Source organism: Amblyraja radiata, chromosome 13 (assembly GCF_010909765.2).
Source record: "Amblyraja radiata isolate CabotCenter1 chromosome 13, sAmbRad1.1.pri, whole genome shotgun sequence".
In the NCBI taxonomy this organism is placed as follows: domain Eukaryota; kingdom Metazoa; phylum Chordata; class Chondrichthyes; order Rajiformes; family Rajidae; genus Amblyraja; species Amblyraja radiata.
Window position 1 is genome coordinate 24,508,372 of NC_045968.1, and position 17,075 is coordinate 24,525,446.

Consider the following 17,075-nt stretch of genomic DNA (forward strand, 5'->3'; position numbering starts at 1 on the left):
ACAAGTCCGTGCCGAACAACTTTTTTCCCTTAGTCCCACCTGCCTGCACTCATACCATAACCCTCCATTCCCTTCTCATCCATATGCCTATCCAATTTATTTTTAAATGATACCAACGAACCTGCCGCCACCACTTCCACTGGAAGCTCATTCCACACCGCTACCACTCTCTGAGTAAAGAAGTTCCCCCTCATGTTACCCCTAAACTTCTGTCCCTTAATTCTGAAGTCATGTCCTCTTGTTTGAATCTTCCCTATTCTCAAAGGGAAAAGCTTGATCACGTCAACTCTGTCTATCCCTCTCATCATTTTAAAGACCTCTATCAAGTCCCCCCTTAACCTTCTGCGCTCCAGAGAATAAAGACCTAACTTATTCAACCTATCTCTGTAATTTAGTTGTTGAAACCCAGGCAACATTCTAGTAAATCTCCTCTGTACTCTCTCTATTTTGTTGACATCCTTCCTATAATTGGGCGACCAAAATTGTACACCATACTCCAGATTTGGTTTCACCAATGCCTTGTACAATTTTAACATTACATCCCAGCTTCTATACTCAATGCTCTGATTTATAAAGGCTAGCATACCAAAAGCTTTCTTTACCACCCTATCTATATGAGATTCCACCTTCAAGGAACTATGCACGGTTATTCCCAGATCCCTCTGTTCAACTGTATTCTTCAATTCCCTACCATTTATCATGTACGTCCTATTTTGATTTGTCCTGCCAAGGTGTAACACCTCACATTTATCAGCATTAAACTCCATCTGCCATCTTTCAGCCCATTTTTCCAAATGGCCTAAATCACTCTGTAGACTTTGGAAGTCCTCTTCATTATCCACAACACCCCCTATCTTGGTATCATCTGCATACTTACTAATCCAATTTACCACCCCTTCATCCAGATCATTGATGTACATGACAAACAACAAAGGACCCAACACAGATCCCTGAGGCACCCCACTAGTCACCTGCCTCCAACCCGACAAACAGCCATCCACCATTACCCTCTGGCTTCTCCCATTCAGCCACTGCTGAATCCATCTTGCTATTCCTGCATTTATACCCAACAGTTTAACCTTCTTAACCAACCTTCCATGAGGAACCTTGTCAAAGGCCTTACTAAAGTCCATATAGACAACATCCACTGCTTTACCCTCGTCAATTTCCCTAGTAACCTCTTCAAAAAATTCAAGAAGATTAGTCAAACATGACCTTCCAGGCACAAATCCATGTTGACTGTTCCTAATCAGACCAAAAATTAACATGGTCTTGAAATAAGATGAAATTCCCACTAAAATCCAAACACTCGGAGGTAAAGTGCTCCTGTCACAAATTCACTATCTCAATGTCCATATCTGAGAAGAGTAGGATTCACAGATGCTGTAACCATATTAGCATTAAAAAAAATGTCCAGCTGTCCTAAGAGTATTAGTTTCTCCCTGCTAACTGCCACCAGGAATATCTTCACAAAGATGCTCCTCCAACACTCCAACCATTATTATATATTGTCCGCTACGACCGAGTGAGAGGGATAAAGTTTAACCTTAGGCTGGGAAGAAAGAAACTCAGCAGTGAGGGTGGGGTAGGGGTAAACAAGTGGGAATTCACAGGCCAGGGAGCCACAGAGCTCCCGGCCTGACACACAGTACTCCAGGGATGGACCCGGTACTCATGCCACCATGCTGCTCGACTTGTTCTCTCCATTCCTGCAACCGGAAGCATGCCACGTGGTACCAGCGCATTGGATAACTGGCGGAAGTGTAAGGGCATTGCAATGGGTGCCTTGGTCCATTATAAACAAAATCCGCTATATAAAGAGGTCTGTTATTGCAAGGGTTTGCTGTACACTTGGAAAAGTCGGGAGCATTATATAATATGCATTTGGATTTCTTGTATAGAATGTGGTCAGTTGTTGAGTACTGCTAAAAATTGCAATGAGACTGGAAAGCAGGAAAACTATTACTGCTATGGTATGTCACATGGGAAAGAGAGATTTGCATAGTCCATGTTCCCTGCTGTTCATGGTCCATTCATTTAATTTACTGCAGAAAACTCAATCAAAACATCTTGGTTGATAATTTGCTTTTGGGTGCACCCTGAGAGTGAGATGGTAATTGATATATGCCCACACATATGTGAACATCTCATAATGCTACCATATTGAAGATACTATCACTACAGTGAAAATCCTGCAGAGTTCTGCAGAGAGCAGTCAACATGTAGATTTGAACTTCCTGTATAAAGCCTTGCATGCAGCATCAGAAAATGGTGTATGCACTCTCTCTGTGCTTTGCATTGTTCAAACTCTTATCTGTCTGAGTTGCCTGCCAGTGACTGCAAGAGCCACAATCTACAACCATCACATTTCTTCAGCTCTAACCACCTTTGTAGGTGAGTGGGCTAATAAAAATGGGCCCTGCTAAGCCAATGATTATTATGCCAATGAGCATTATGATTAACTGTTCATAACATTCATAACTAAGCAGCACAAAATTGGTGAACTACTTGCATTGGAAGCAATGGGCGATGATTAATTGTGCATTGAGAGCTGCCTGATGTCTAACATTTAAAATCTGAGTAACCTGATGTTGCCACTTATTTAAAGCTATTCCTACAAATTACAGCATCCTTGCTCCCCAGTCTCTTTCAGAAATGAATCAGATTTTTAAATATCAATTTATGGTTTTCCCAAACAATACTGTTCCTAACAATCAGTCTGAAGAAGGACTATTTCAATGAGCACGTTGCCTGTGCATTCACTTTGCTGATCCTGCTTGACCCGCTGAGTTCCTCCAGCACTTTGTGTTTTGCTCAAAATTCCAGCAACTTCATGCTCTTCTGTTAACCTTTTACCTATTGAGAGGTAATAGCTATGAATTTGAACTAGCCACTGTGAATGTTAGCATGAAACCATTAAGCAGAGATCCATTTAAGGTCTACTTCAATGAGCGTCTCTAATAATTCATTCCGGTGTGGCGCCACCTGGTGGTTAGGCCACTTACTGAGTGAACCCTCGGCACTGGGACTGGCAGGGTCACGCGACTGTGTTTGGGGGGAAGCAGTAGTCACGTGGTCGATGGGTGTGCCCTGGTATATGGTCAGAACTCTGGGAGAACTCTCCCCAGTCGTGTGTGCTATTCTCTGTATTGCCATAATAAAGATCACTTTGATTCACAACATATGGCTCGCTATAGTGGTGATCCCGACGATCCAAACGGTTGTTCCAAATGATCCAAATGGCGCCACGACTGCGGACTGATACCCTATTCCACATATTCAGGACTTTTCCACCCATCTGGCCGGTGGCAAGTTTTTTTCCAAGGTCGACCTGGTTCGGGGCTATCACCAAATTCCTGTATGCCAGGAGGACGTGCCAAGACGGCCATTATCATTCCTTTTTTTATAACAAAAAATAATTTATTTAATTTCAACACGATGCAAAAACCAAAAAAAAGAAAACTGGTGACATACCCATCACCATGTCACAAAATCATCAATCAACATTTTACAAATATTCTAATAACTACTATACAACCCCGGTAAAGGGGCAAGCATCTGGCTCAGGCAAAGCCCTCTTCCGCCTGGCTCTGTGACTCACAGATGGCCAGCTTGGCCAGGCCTAGGAGCATCCCAACCAGAACATCTTCAGCCCTGCCTACTCCCTAGGTCCCATCACCAGTCCTTCAGTCACTGACAGCAGAGCCACTCCTCCCCTTGTAGACCTTAGGTGGAGTGGCGGTGCTCCGTGCCCTCCTGGACCCTGGCTACAAGGGACGCTCTACTCGTCCCTATCATCACTCCTTTTGGCCTTTTCGAGTTCCTCCGTATGCCTTTTGGCCTTAAGAAGGTCACGCAGGCTTTCCTGGGCTTGATGGGCACGGAGGGTCGCGGTCTGGACTTCCTGTTCATTTATTTGGATGACATCCTCATTGCCAGTCGCTCTCGCCAGAAGCATTGTGCACACCTCCAGTTGCTCTGTCAGCAGCTCAGCAACCCATTCCCCAACGCAATATTCCACCACTCACCCATAGCCCCTAACTGTGCAGGCGCGGCTCATTTACCCTCATTCCCGAGCACTCCCTCCCCTTCCTCTTCGTGTGTGGGAGGGGAGGGGGGGAAGGAAGTGGAGTGTGTGGCGGGGAGGGGTGTGGGGTGGGAGGGGAGGAGGTGTGTGTGTGGACGGGGAGGTATAGGAGGGGGGTAGAGGGGGGGGGGGTGGGGTGTGGGGGAGGTGTGTTTGTGGGTGGGAGGGGAGGAGGGATTTGGGAGGGGGGGTGTGGGGCAGGGTTTGTGTGGGGGGGGGGTAGTGTGCGGGCGGAGGGGTTTTGAGGGGGGAGGGGGGTGTGAACGGGGGAAGGGTATGTGTGGGCGGGGGTTGGTGGGGGCGGGGGGTTTGTGGGGCAGGGGGGGTTGTGGGGGTGGGGGGTTTGTGGGGGCTGGGATTGTGTGGGCGGGGGGGTTGTGGGGGTGTTGGATTGTAGGGACGTTCTGGGGGCGGGGGTGTGTGGGCGACTTGGTGTGTGGGGGTCGGTGTGTGGGCGGGGGTGGGCGTGTGTGGGCGGGATGGTGTGTGTGTGGGCAGGGGGGCTTGTGGGGGAGAGGGGTGTGTGGACAGGGGGAGAGAGTGAGAAAAGACGGGGAGATAGACAGACAGACAGACAGATTCCTCAGCCCTGTGTTTAAGAAGGAACTGCAAATGCTGGAAAATCGAAGGTACACAAAAAAGCTGGAGAAACTCAGCGGGTGCAGCAGCATCTATGGAGCGAAGGAAATAGGCAACGTTTCGGGCTGAAACGTCTGAAGAAGGGTTTCGGCCCGAAACGTTGCCTATTTCCTTCGCTCCACCCACAAACACACCTCCCCCACACCCCACCCCCCCTCCCCCACACCACCCTCTACCCCCCTCCGAATAGGGTATCAGTCCGCAGTCGTGGCGCCATTTGGATCATTTGGAACAACCGTTTGGATCATCGGGATCACCACTATAGCGAGCCATATGTTGTGAATCAAAGTGATCTTTATTATGGCAATACAGAGAATAGCACACACGACTGGGGAGAGTTCTCCCAGAGTTCTGACCATATACCAGGGCACACCCATCGATCACGTGACTACTGCTTCCCGCCAAACACAGTCGCGTGACCCTGCCAGTCCCAGTGCCGAGGGTTCGCTCAGTAAGTGGCCTAACCACCAGGTGGCGCCACACCGGAATGAATTATTAGAGGCGCTCATTGAAGTAGACCTTAAATGGATCTCTGCTTAATGGTTTCATGCTAACATTCACGGTGGCTAGTTCAAATTCATAGCTATTACCTCTCAATAGGTAAAAGGTTAACAGAAGAGCATGAAGTTGCTGGAATTTTGAGCAAAACACAAAGTGCTGGAGGAACTCAGCGGGTCAAGCAGGATCAGCAAAGTGAATGCACAGGCAACGTGCTCATTGAAATAGTCCTTCTTCAGACTGATTGTTAGGAACAGCATTGTTTGGGAAAACCATAAATTGATATTTAAAAATCTGATTCTGCAGTAGAACCTCCCTGCTCCTATACTCAAATCCTTTTGCTATGAATGCTAACATACCATTCGCTTTCTTCACTGCCTGCTGCACCTGCATGCCTACTTTCAATGACTGGTGTACCATGACACTCGGTTTTCGTTGCATCTCCCCTTTTCCTAATCGGCCACCATTTAGATAATAGTCTACTTTCCTGTTTTTGCCACCAAAGTGGATAACCTCACATTTATCCACATTATACTGCATCTGGCATGCATTTTCCCACTCACCCAGCCTATCCAGGTCACCTTGCAGCCTCCTAGCATGCCCCTCACAGCTAACACTGCCCCCCAGATTCCTCAGCCCACTTTCCCAGCAGATCAGGATCGTATTGTAATTTTTGGCTGCAAGAGGACCAGGGCTGGGAACTGAATATTTGTCCTATCGAAAAGACAGACAGGTGGGCAGAGGAGATGGGGTAGCTCTGTTGGTAAGAAATAAAATTCAGTCCCTTGCGAGGGGTGACATAGAATCAGGAGATGTAGAGAACTGAGGAAATGTAAGGGTAAAAATACCCTAATGGGAGTTATCTACAGGCCCCCAAACAGTAGCCTGGATATGGGGTGCAAGTTGAATCGGGGAATTTTATGGAAGTGTCAGTATTACAGTTGAGCAAAGGGGACTATGGAGCCATGAGGGAGGAGCTGGCCAAAGTTAACTGGAAAGATACCCTAGCAGGGCACACAGTGGAACAACAATGGCAGATATTTCTGTGAATAATTGAGAAGATGCAGGATCAGTTCATTCTGCATATGATAATAAAACACTTGGCTGTTGATAACAGTGAGTTATCATCTTGAACCACTGCAATCACTTTTGTGAAAGTACTTTCACAGTGTTTAATTTAGTTTAGGGATACAGCATGGAAACAGGCCCTTTGGCTCATCTAGTCCATTTCCATCCATCGCCCATTCACACTAGTTCTGTGTTATCTCCATTTTGTATCCATACCCTGCATACTAGAGGCAATTTTCAAAGGCCAATTAACCTACCAACCCGCACGTCTTTAGGATGTGGGGAAGGAAACTGGAGCACCCGGAGGAAACCCAAGCACTCACGGGGAGAGCGTGCAAGCTCTACACAGACAGCACCCGAGGCCAGGATTGAACCTGGGTCTCTGGTGTCGTGAAGCAGCAGCTCTACCAGCTGCGTCACAATGCCACCCATAGATAGAGGGTGTGGCATTTTTACAATGTTCAGTGTACTCTTGATGTAGTGTATCCATAATTGTGACTATCTTCAGGAAATTAGTTAAATCTGTCTGCAGTTCCTAGAGGTGTTCCCCTGCTGTCTGCAACAAGGAAAGTCATTGCCAAGTCACTTTCAACCATCTTCACCCAGTGACCGAGAAACTGCTCCCAGAATCATAATGGTGCTTTCCATTTACTGAGAAGCATAATGCAAATGATCTTTACTGCACAGTAATTCAAGAAAAATGCAATGAGCAGCACCAATAACTATGCACAGCCGTTGTCAACCTCAATAAATCCTTGGACTCAATCAATTGGAGGGACACTTCTCAATGTCTGCTGCCTGCAGAAATTCATCTCCACATTGTATTTGTTTTATTATAGCATGAAAGATGTTTCTAACCAACAGTTTTACAAAAGAACCAATCTCAGTGAATACTGCTGTGAACCAAGACTGTATCATCAATCCAACATTTTTATTATCTTGTCATTGCATTTTATCATTGCATACCTCTGGTTGGTCATCCCTCAGTCTCCCCTACTCAAGGGAAAACATAGAAACATAGAAAATAGGTGCAGAAGTAGGCCATTCGGCCCTTCGAGCCTGCATCGCCATTCAATATGATCATGGCTGCATGGCAAACATAACCTATTCAATCTCTACTTATAACCATAGCACTCCAATCCAAGCAACATCCTGGTGAATCTCCTCTGCAACCTCTCCAGCATAATCACTTACTTCCTATTGGGTGACAACCATAACTGCACACAATACACCATGTGTGACCTAAGTAATACTTTACAAATATGTAACATGATGTCCCAACTCTTTTATTCTATGCTCTGGCTGTTGAAGTCAAGCATAGAATATGTCTTCTTAAGTGCTGCCACTTTCAGGAATTTATGAACATTCCCAAAAGTCCCTCTGTGCATCAACACTCCCTCGAGTCCTACCTTTCAATGTGTATGTCCTACCATTATTTGATATGCCCAAATGCACATGTAGGCTAACGATTTCTATATTAGAAAAATAGACTCAAAGTGCTGAAGTAACTCAGTGGGTCAGACAACATCTCTGGAGAACATGGATAGGTGACATTTCGGATTGGAACCCTTCTTCTGAATACAGGTGAATATCTCCTATTCACGTTCTCCAAGGATGCTGCTTGATCTGCTGCGTTACTCCAGCACTTTGTGTCTTTATTTTGTAAACCAACATCTGCAATTTCTTGTTTCTAATCATTTGTTGAATAATACTTGACTGGAAGGAGCTGCTGAACATTCAGTCTCAATCTAAGCTGATGGGGACCTCACTGTTGTTCAAGTATACAAACGTATTCAATAGTTAATCAAAATAATCATAATCATATTCGTAATTTATTAGCCAAGTATGCTTTGAAACATACGAGGAATTTGTTTTGCAATACAGTCATACCAAAAAAGCAACAAGACACACAGCTACATAGAAATTTAACATAAACATCCACCACAGCAGCTCCTCCACATTCCCTAATGTGATGGTCTTAGCTACTTTCCTCCCACGGTCGGGGGAGTCAAACCATCCACAGACGGCGATCGAGCTCCTATGTCGGGTCGGTCTAAGCTCCTGCGTCGTGGCGTTCGAACTCCTGCGCCACAGAAGGTGATTAGTGCCTGGCATGCACTGCCAGGGGTGGTGATTGAGGCAGATACAATAGTGGCATTTAAGAGAATTGTGTATATGTGGATGGATATGGAGGGATATGAATTATGCGCAGACAGATAAGAGTTGGTCTTGGCACCATGATCAGCACAGACATTGTGGGCCGAAAGGCATGTTCTTGTGCTGTACTGTTCTATGTTCCATTAAATGTGCTAGGTTTTTGTGACATGTTGTTTTATGTGATAACCACCTTTAAGAATATTATTTCTAATATGAAGAAACATTATTTACAACATACAACATCAAGAATGTTTCAGTGTTTTGGAAATATTTTATGACCTGCCACCGACTGCCTTCTTGCAACTTATCGTTGTACTTATACTTGTACTTTATTTATTGTAATTAATTACAGAATCATCTCTTACAACCTACCATTGATCACATCACATGCTATTCCCCATTGTAATTTCTGTTTGATAAAACATTCTGATGATTTCTGCATTTAAATTCTATCTACCTCAGATAGAAACCCAGAATCAGTATGAGTGGTTTCTTTGAATCTTCCAATCAGCAAAGTCTTTTCATTTGTTTGTGAGTTTGGTACGAGCGTTTCTTTATAAAAGAGTAGGAGTGAACGGGTCTTTTTCTGAATGGCAGGCAGTGGCGAGTGGAGTGCCGCAAGGCTCGGTGTTGGGGCCGCAACTGTTTACCATATATATTAATGATTTGGAAGAGGGAATTAGGAGCAACATTAGCAAGTTCACAGATGACACAAAGTTGGGTGGCAGTGTGAACTGTGAAGAGGATGTTAGGAGGTTGCAGGGTGACCTGGTCAGGTTGAGTGAGGGGGCAGATGCGTGGCAGATGCAGTATAATATAGATAAATGTGAGGTTATCCACTTTGGCGGCAAAAACAAGGGGGCAGATTATTATCTCAATGGGTTAGGTTAGGCTAGGGGGAGGTGCAGCGAGACCTGTGCATCCTTGTACACCTGTCACTGAATGTTGGTGTGCAGGTACAGCAGGCAGCGAAGAAAGCTAATGGAATGTTGGCCTTCATAACAAGAGGATTTCAGTATAGGAGTAAAGAGGTTCTTCTGCAGTTGTATAGGGCTCTGGTGAGGCCACATCTGGAGTATTGTGTCCAGTTTTGGTCTCCTAATTTGAGGAAGGACATCCTTGTGATTGAGGCAGTGCAGCGTAGGTTCACGAGATTGATCCCTGGGATGGCGGGACTGTCATATGAGGAAAGATTGAAAAGACTAGGCTTGTATTCACTGAAGTTTAGAAGGATGAGGGAGGATCTTATAGAAACATATAAAATTATAAAAGGACTGGACAACCTACATGCAGGAAAAATGTTCCCAATGTTGGGCAAATCCAGAACCAGGGGCCACAGTCTTAAAATAAAGGGGAAGCCATTTAAGACTGAGGTGAGAAAAAACGTTTTCACCCAGAGAGTTATGAATTTGTGGAATTCCCTGCCACAGAGGGCAGTGGAGGCCATCGGGTCGAGAATATTCATTTTACTCACCAGTACATAAAACCTACTCAAGGATAGATTATTTTTTAGTAGACTCAAAACTTATCCCATTTACCTATAACTCGCAATATCATAATATCATAATCTCAGACCATGCTCCACTAACATTTATGATTAAACTAAACGGAATGGTAGAGACACAGTCACAATGGAGACTTAATCCCCAAATCTTAAAAGAAAAGTTATGTAATGAATACCTCGTAAAACAGATTAATATGTTTTTTGAGGCTAATGATAGCCCTGAAATCTCTGCTTCCCTTCTTTGGGAAACATTTAAAGCATTTGTGCGAGGAGCATTAATCTCTTCTCAATCATTTCTTAACAAAGAGAATAGGGCCAAACAACAGAAATTGGAAATGGAAATAAGGCAATTAGACATAGAAAATGCAGCAGCACCATCCATGATAAAACACAATAAAATTGCAGTACTGAAATATAAATTGAACAAGATATACTCAGACCAAGTTATAAAACTTTATCAACATACAAAACAATTAAATTTTGAATTTGGTGATAAACCACAAAAACTATTAGCGCGACAACTTCGTAAACTGAACGGGGAAAAAACAATTTACAAAATTAGAACAGACAAGGGAGAAACACTAACACTGCCTAAAGATAATAGATTTTTACATTACTATCAAAAATTGTACTCATCTAAAATGACAGAACAATCAGCAGGAATGGAAACATTTCTACAGAAATGTAAGCTTGTGGGTTTAGATCAGAAAGAGAGAGAATCACTAGGTGCTGAAATTGCGATAAAAGACATCGAAGAGTCAATTAAATCTTTAAAAAACGGAAAGGCTGCAGGTCCTGATGGTCTAAGTTCTGAATTTTATAAAAAAATTTATGATCTGGTTTCTCCACGCCTACAGACACTGTACAAATACGCTTACACTCAACAGAAACTCCCAGAAACTCTAAATGAATCTACAATCATACTCATACCAAAAACGGATAAGGATCTTGAAGACCCAATCTATGTAACTAAGACATATACCTCTTTATTTAAACTAAATTTTCCACCCTTACTGAATAAACTACACAAGAATATTCAATACTGGAAAACACTTCCCATTTCAATGCTTGGTAGAATTAATGCTATAAAAATGATCTTCTTACCGCAACTACTGTACCTATTTCAATTAATCCCGATATATATCCCAAAAACCTTTTTTCAAAAAAGTCGACTCCATTGTTACAAGTTTTATCTGGGATTATAAGAATCATAGAATAAGTAAAAAACATTTATGTAAGTCAAAGATAAATGGAGGTTTGGCTTTGCCAAATTTCTTGTTTTATTTTTGGGCAGTCCATATTAAAAACATGAATTTCTGGCTGGAAGAAATGGATCAACAACCAGATTGGTTAAGGATGGAAAAGGAAGACTGTTTACCTTTTGAAATTGGACCGATCATATTTGCTACCACAAAACTGCACAAAAAAACCTATAGGGAATACCCCATAATACATAGTGGAATACGAATTTGGAAACAATTAAAAAAAGTTTTAAAATTGAATAATATACCACTATGCCTTCCCATTGTAAATAATCCCTTATTCAAACCATCCTTTTTGGATAAGGGTTTCACACAATGGAAAAATTATGGAATTAAAAAGATTGGGCATCTTTATGGGAAAGGCACTTTTCTTTCATTTCAGGAGTTACAACAGAATCATGGACTGCACTCAAATAATTTCTTCAGATATCTACAAATTAGAAATTATGTTAAATCTAACACACAAGTCTACAGGACTAGGGAACCAGAAATCCTTGATGAATGTTTGAACAAGCATCCTAACACTGAAAAATTAATAGCTTATATTTATAACACCCTCCTAAACAACGAGGTACCACCGACAGAACCATATAGACACACACGGGAAAATGAATTAGGTCATCCTATAATGAAAGATTTGTGCGACGAAAGTTTACAACATATACATCAATGTTCGTTAAATGCCAGACATGCTTTAATACAATTTAAAGTCTTACATAGATTACACTACTAAAATAAAACTAAATAGAATCTTCCCACAAATCTCTCCTATTTGTGATAAATGTCTACATCTAGATGCTAATTTAACACATACGTTTGCAAATTGTATAAAAATTAAACATTTCTGGACTGATATTTTTGAAATAATTTCAGAAGTTATTAATACAAAACTGGATCCAAACTCAAAATTAATAATACTTGGAATATCAGAGCAAAGTTTAACACTCACAACAAGCCAAAGAAATTTCCTCGACTACAGTATAATAACCGGGAAAAAATTAATATTAAAATTTTGGAAAGGCCCTACGACCCCCACAATTAAAATGTGGATTGTGGAAACGTCGGAGACCCTATATCTAGAAAGAATTAGACTTGTCTTAATGGACAAACAAGAACTTTTTGATAAAATATGGGCTCCATTCATTAATTATATGACGAGATAGATTGGCCCAGCACGAAAACCCAACTGAAACTTGATCTCAGGGTTAGATGAAAAGTCATACTTTATAATCTACGAACCTATCTCCAATGACGTATTATAAGTAATCCATTCCACCTTTTTTGTTTTTTTTTTATATTTGTAACTCTTTTTTCTCTCTTTCTCTCTTTTTCTATATTAAAAAAAAACACTAGAAGCAGAAGTAATCGACAATTGAAAATTTTAATAATGTATGACTGATGTATATGAAAAGTTTTTTTACTATAATATGTAACTATACTTTATAATATGTCTACTAATTAAAATATATATTTTTTTAAATAAAAAAAAGAGATTGCAGAAAAAGTACAAGCATCATGCTTCCTATTATTTGAATATTTAAAGCTTATCTTGGAGATTATTTTCGTGAACATCTTTGCAAATGTCTTATCAACAGTACCAGTAAAATTATGTGACAAATCAAAAGAATACAGCAACTAATCTCACTTGAGTATCAGTAAATGGTATGGCCTGACATATATTGGCATGCATGAACGGCTGTTGTGGAGAAATTGCAATGACAAATTAAAAGTGTTAACTGTGACATAAAGATGCTTCCTTCACGGTTAAAACTTTCAATCCCAGCTTCAGATTCACTTTCCAATCCAGTACCAAGAGAGAGTTTTTAGTAGATGTTGAGAAAACAATCTAGAGTAATGTAAATTCTCTAGATAAATAGAAATAAATCCAGCCCCAACCGAAAACGTCCTCTATCCAAGTTCTCCAGTGATACTGCCTGACTCATAGAGGTACTTAGGCACTTTCGATCTTTTTTTAAATTCCTTGATTGTATATGTAAAATATCCAGACAATTTATTTGTCCAGCAACCAATATCAATTAAACAAACAATCCTATTGTTGTCCTGCGGCTGTGGCATCCTGCGGTGTATTATTTGGGTTGTACATTTCCTGCATTGTATCAGCAAATATACAATGCAGGAAATGTGCTGATGTAAGTCCTTGCGCCACCGCGGAGTGTGGACTTACGTCGGAGTGGATCCCTTGCCTGAGATCACTCCAACCGTGGTCTGCAGACTTTACATTGGGAGCTCACAGTCTCGGGAGAGGCCATGGATGTCGGGAGCTCCATCGACGCGGGGCTTTCACCATCCCCGACGTGGGGTTCGATCGTCCGGCGTGGGGGAGCTGACATCCCCCCGATGCAGGAGCTGATCGCCTCAACGCCGCCGGCTACGGGAGTCAAGATCATCCCATCAACAGAGGGCTCGAGGCCCCCAACCGCGGGAGAACAAAAGGAAGCGATTGTGCTTGATGTAAATAAGTACGATGAAAATAAGTTCTTTGAATCTTGGGCTGTGAACATTTAAATATGTCATTTATCATCACTTATTATAAATTAAAAAAAGACACATACTGTAGTGCTGGAGTAAATCAGCGGGTCAGGCAGCATCTCTGGAGAACAAGGTTAGGCGATGTTTCGGGTTGTGGCCATTTTTCAAGCTCTCACAACAAGCTATACATTTAAATTAATATCTTTCTGGTTTTCTGCATTTGTTTCTCCTTTTTTTATTTACTCACAGGTTCTCAGCTCAGTCTGATCAGTCAGAAGACTTGCTGACCCATTACATTACTCCTGCACTTTGTGACTTTTTTTGTAAACCAGCTTCTACTGTTTCTTATTTACTCTTTTTGTAATTGTACTTTCCGCATGCCTTAATTGATTTAAACCATTTTTGGAATTAGCTAAATGTGTTACCTGCTTTGCTAAAATTTAAAAGCTAACTGTCTGTTTACAAGAGAGAAATTCATTTGAAAGGCAAAGAAAATAAAGGGCATTTAAGTAAATTTAAAAAAAATCTAAATTGATTCATCAAGACGCAGAAGGGAACATTACAAAATTTACATATACATCTGAACAAATTACTTTTAAAACAATGCCAGGGCTCTCACAACAAGCTATACATTTAAAAAAAATCAGTTTTCTGCATTTGTTTCTCCTTTCTAATTTACTGACAAGTTCTCGGTGTTGCTGAAAATGTCAGTATTTAATGCTTGTCTATAATTGTCTTAGAAAAAGTGATGGCGAGCATGGTTCTTCAACCATTGCAGTCTGGTAATTGTGGCAATGCGTTCAAAACTCTGTCCCAGCAACGATGAAGGAATGACAGTCTATTTCCAAGTCAGGATGCCGTGTGCCTTGGAAGGGCATGGTCGGATGGGGTGCTCTCATACACCGGTTGTACTTTTCTGCTAAATCACAACACTTGTACATTCTGGTGGTACTGTTATAGAAGCCTTGATGAATTACTTGAGTTAATTTTGTAGATGATCAAATGTTGAAGATAATGGACACAACATCATTCAGACATGGTGCTTTGGCCTGGGTGGCTTTAAACTTAGACACTGATGCACTGCAAAAAGCCTGAATCTATTCACAAATTTGCCAGCCTGAAATTGATTCTCAGGTTGGAGTCTGCTGTTGTAAGAATTAGCAGAAGCAAAGATGCAATCCAAATATTAATGTATAATATTTAATGGTTCCGTTCTCTCAAGAGATAGTCAATGGAAATTATATCCTCGATGAAACCTTGAGAAGTTTCCACCACTTAAAGAAACCACGTACAATGATTATCCAACCCCAAAATATACTGATCCTGGGATCAAGTAGTGTGCAGAATAGCCATTGAATCTTTTAGGAACTTGTGGGGTTTCGACAGCTAGTCAGGGTCTTCATGGTTTGGAACAGAAGTTGTGAGCTTAATTCAGCGGCAGGATTCTTCCCTCTGAGTCAAGAGTTGAAGGGTTCAAATTATACTTCAGAGATGAGCAAATAACCTAAATCAATGTTCGTGCTGTACTTCTATAATTTTTGCTACAAGGTATGGCATCTATCAGAAGAAATGTTAAACCAAAGCCCTGATTGTCCATCAAAACAGAGTCTGGGGTGATGTGTGGTTGGGCAGCATTATTATTGGTATCTAGTAAAACATTTATCCTTTATTCTGAAACCTAAGAGACACTTTCTGGTTATAATCTTACTGCTTCTTGTTCAATCCTTCAGTGGCTGTCATGTCCCTACAGTTTTAAATATGTTACATTTGCTGAGAAACATGATGGGATATCCATATATCGCGTAAGGCACTGTAAATATGTTTGTTCTTTCAAAAGGAAATGCACTGAATAAGTAGCCAATTAATCCACCATGGTGTGTGGAGTATGCAGAACTACCAAAATGCCAAGAGCATCATATGTACCAAGAAGGCATGGAACTGTATTTGGTTAAACACTTACAAAGAACTGCTTGAGAAAATGCTAGCCAAGGACCGTCTGGTGCGTGAGCCTTGTTCACGGAATTCCTTTGCTACAAAATAATAGCATATAGCGTCCAGACAACAATTGATATTGGCTATACACATGCTGCTCTGTACGAATAGGCTAATGGCTTTTCGTTCTGAACAATAATTTTGGCCAATGATGTCCTGCCGCACTAAAAACTGGAGAAAGATGCCAAGGTGGGCAGGTACAAATGAACAGATAAAGGTTGCCAGATTGACACTGATGATTCTAATGCAGCTTCCAGGGATGTCATTTTTCCTCTGCAAAAGTTTCCTCATGATTTGAACTGAACAAAAGGTGATGATGGTTAGCGGGATCATAAAGCCCACCAGCTCCACAGAAATAATTAATGCTGGATTCCAGGACTGATCAGAAAACACATGGAAGCAGGTAAAATTGTTGTTTGTGGTATAATTGGAGCCTGAACGATTGTGAAATTGATAAACAGGGATGCTTCCCAGCCAGACAAAGACCCAAATAAGGAAGCAGATCATCAAGGTATTCCGGGGTGATCGGAAGGCTCTTGCTTTCAAAGGATGGATGATAGCGACATAACGGTCAATACTAATAGAGGTGATGATGAAAATGCTGGCATACATATTGACAAAATAGATGGATTCTACAAAGGAGCAGAAGGCCCTTTCAAAGGGCCAACCATTATCTTGGTTGAGCATCTTAAAAGGAAGGGAGAACAACAATAGAATATCTGCCAAAGCAAGGTTGCTCATGTAAATGGTGGATTCAGTCCATTTCTTAATCTTGCCACAGAATATATAAAGGGCCAGTAAGTTGAAGGGCAACCCCAAGATGAAGATGGGGATGTAGAGCACTAGGTGGATGATATTCTCTTCCACGGCTGTTTTGAGCTTGCAGCTTGAACTTGGGTTACTGTGGCCATCCCGTTCCATGGCCTTCTTAATCCTGCAAAGAAGAAGCATACCTTAGAGCCCGGCTTTAAATCAATTGGTTAGAAATAATATAGACAGAAGGAACTAGCGATGCTGGAATAATGGCTGATAATGGCTGAAATAATGACTGAATAATAATGAAATAATAATTTTAGTGTATAACGATGGAAACATCCTTCTATGAGGACTGAATATGAGACATTTTTAATTCATATTTTAATTCATGCAGCACATTTGAAAATTCAAATTATGCAGTCTTCAAAGCTTATCTCTTTCCTATAGTCAAATCAGATTCCTCTGTCACATTTCAAACCTGGCTCTCAACACCAGCAAAACCAAGGAACTGATTGTGGACTTTGGAAGGGGTAGGATAGGGACCCACAATCCCGTTTATATCAAGGAAAGGGCCAAGAACTTCAAATTCCTGGGCGTGCACATTTCCGAAGATCTTTCCCGG

At 41.6% G+C, this 17,075-nt stretch overlaps 1 protein-coding gene across 1 annotated transcript; it reads right to left on the reverse strand.

Annotated features, from left to right (window-relative positions):
• Positions 1–14,209: 14,209 nt before the first annotated feature.
• Positions 14,210–16,620, reverse strand: LOC116980173 (G-protein coupled receptor 55-like). The gene has a single exon (XM_033032278.1). The coding sequence runs from the start codon at positions 16,616–16,618 to the stop codon at positions 15,662–15,664; it is 957 nt and encodes a 318-aa protein (XP_032888169.1). The 5' UTR covers positions 16,619–16,620; the 3' UTR covers positions 14,210–15,661.
• Between the last annotated feature and the right edge of the window lie 455 nt (positions 16,621–17,075).

Bases quoted from the DNA above. Each gene is read 5' to 3' on its own strand.
- LOC116980173 (XM_033032278.1), bottom strand. From the start codon at position 16,618: ATGGAACGGGATGGCCACAGTAACCCAAGTTCAAGCTGCAAGCTCAAA.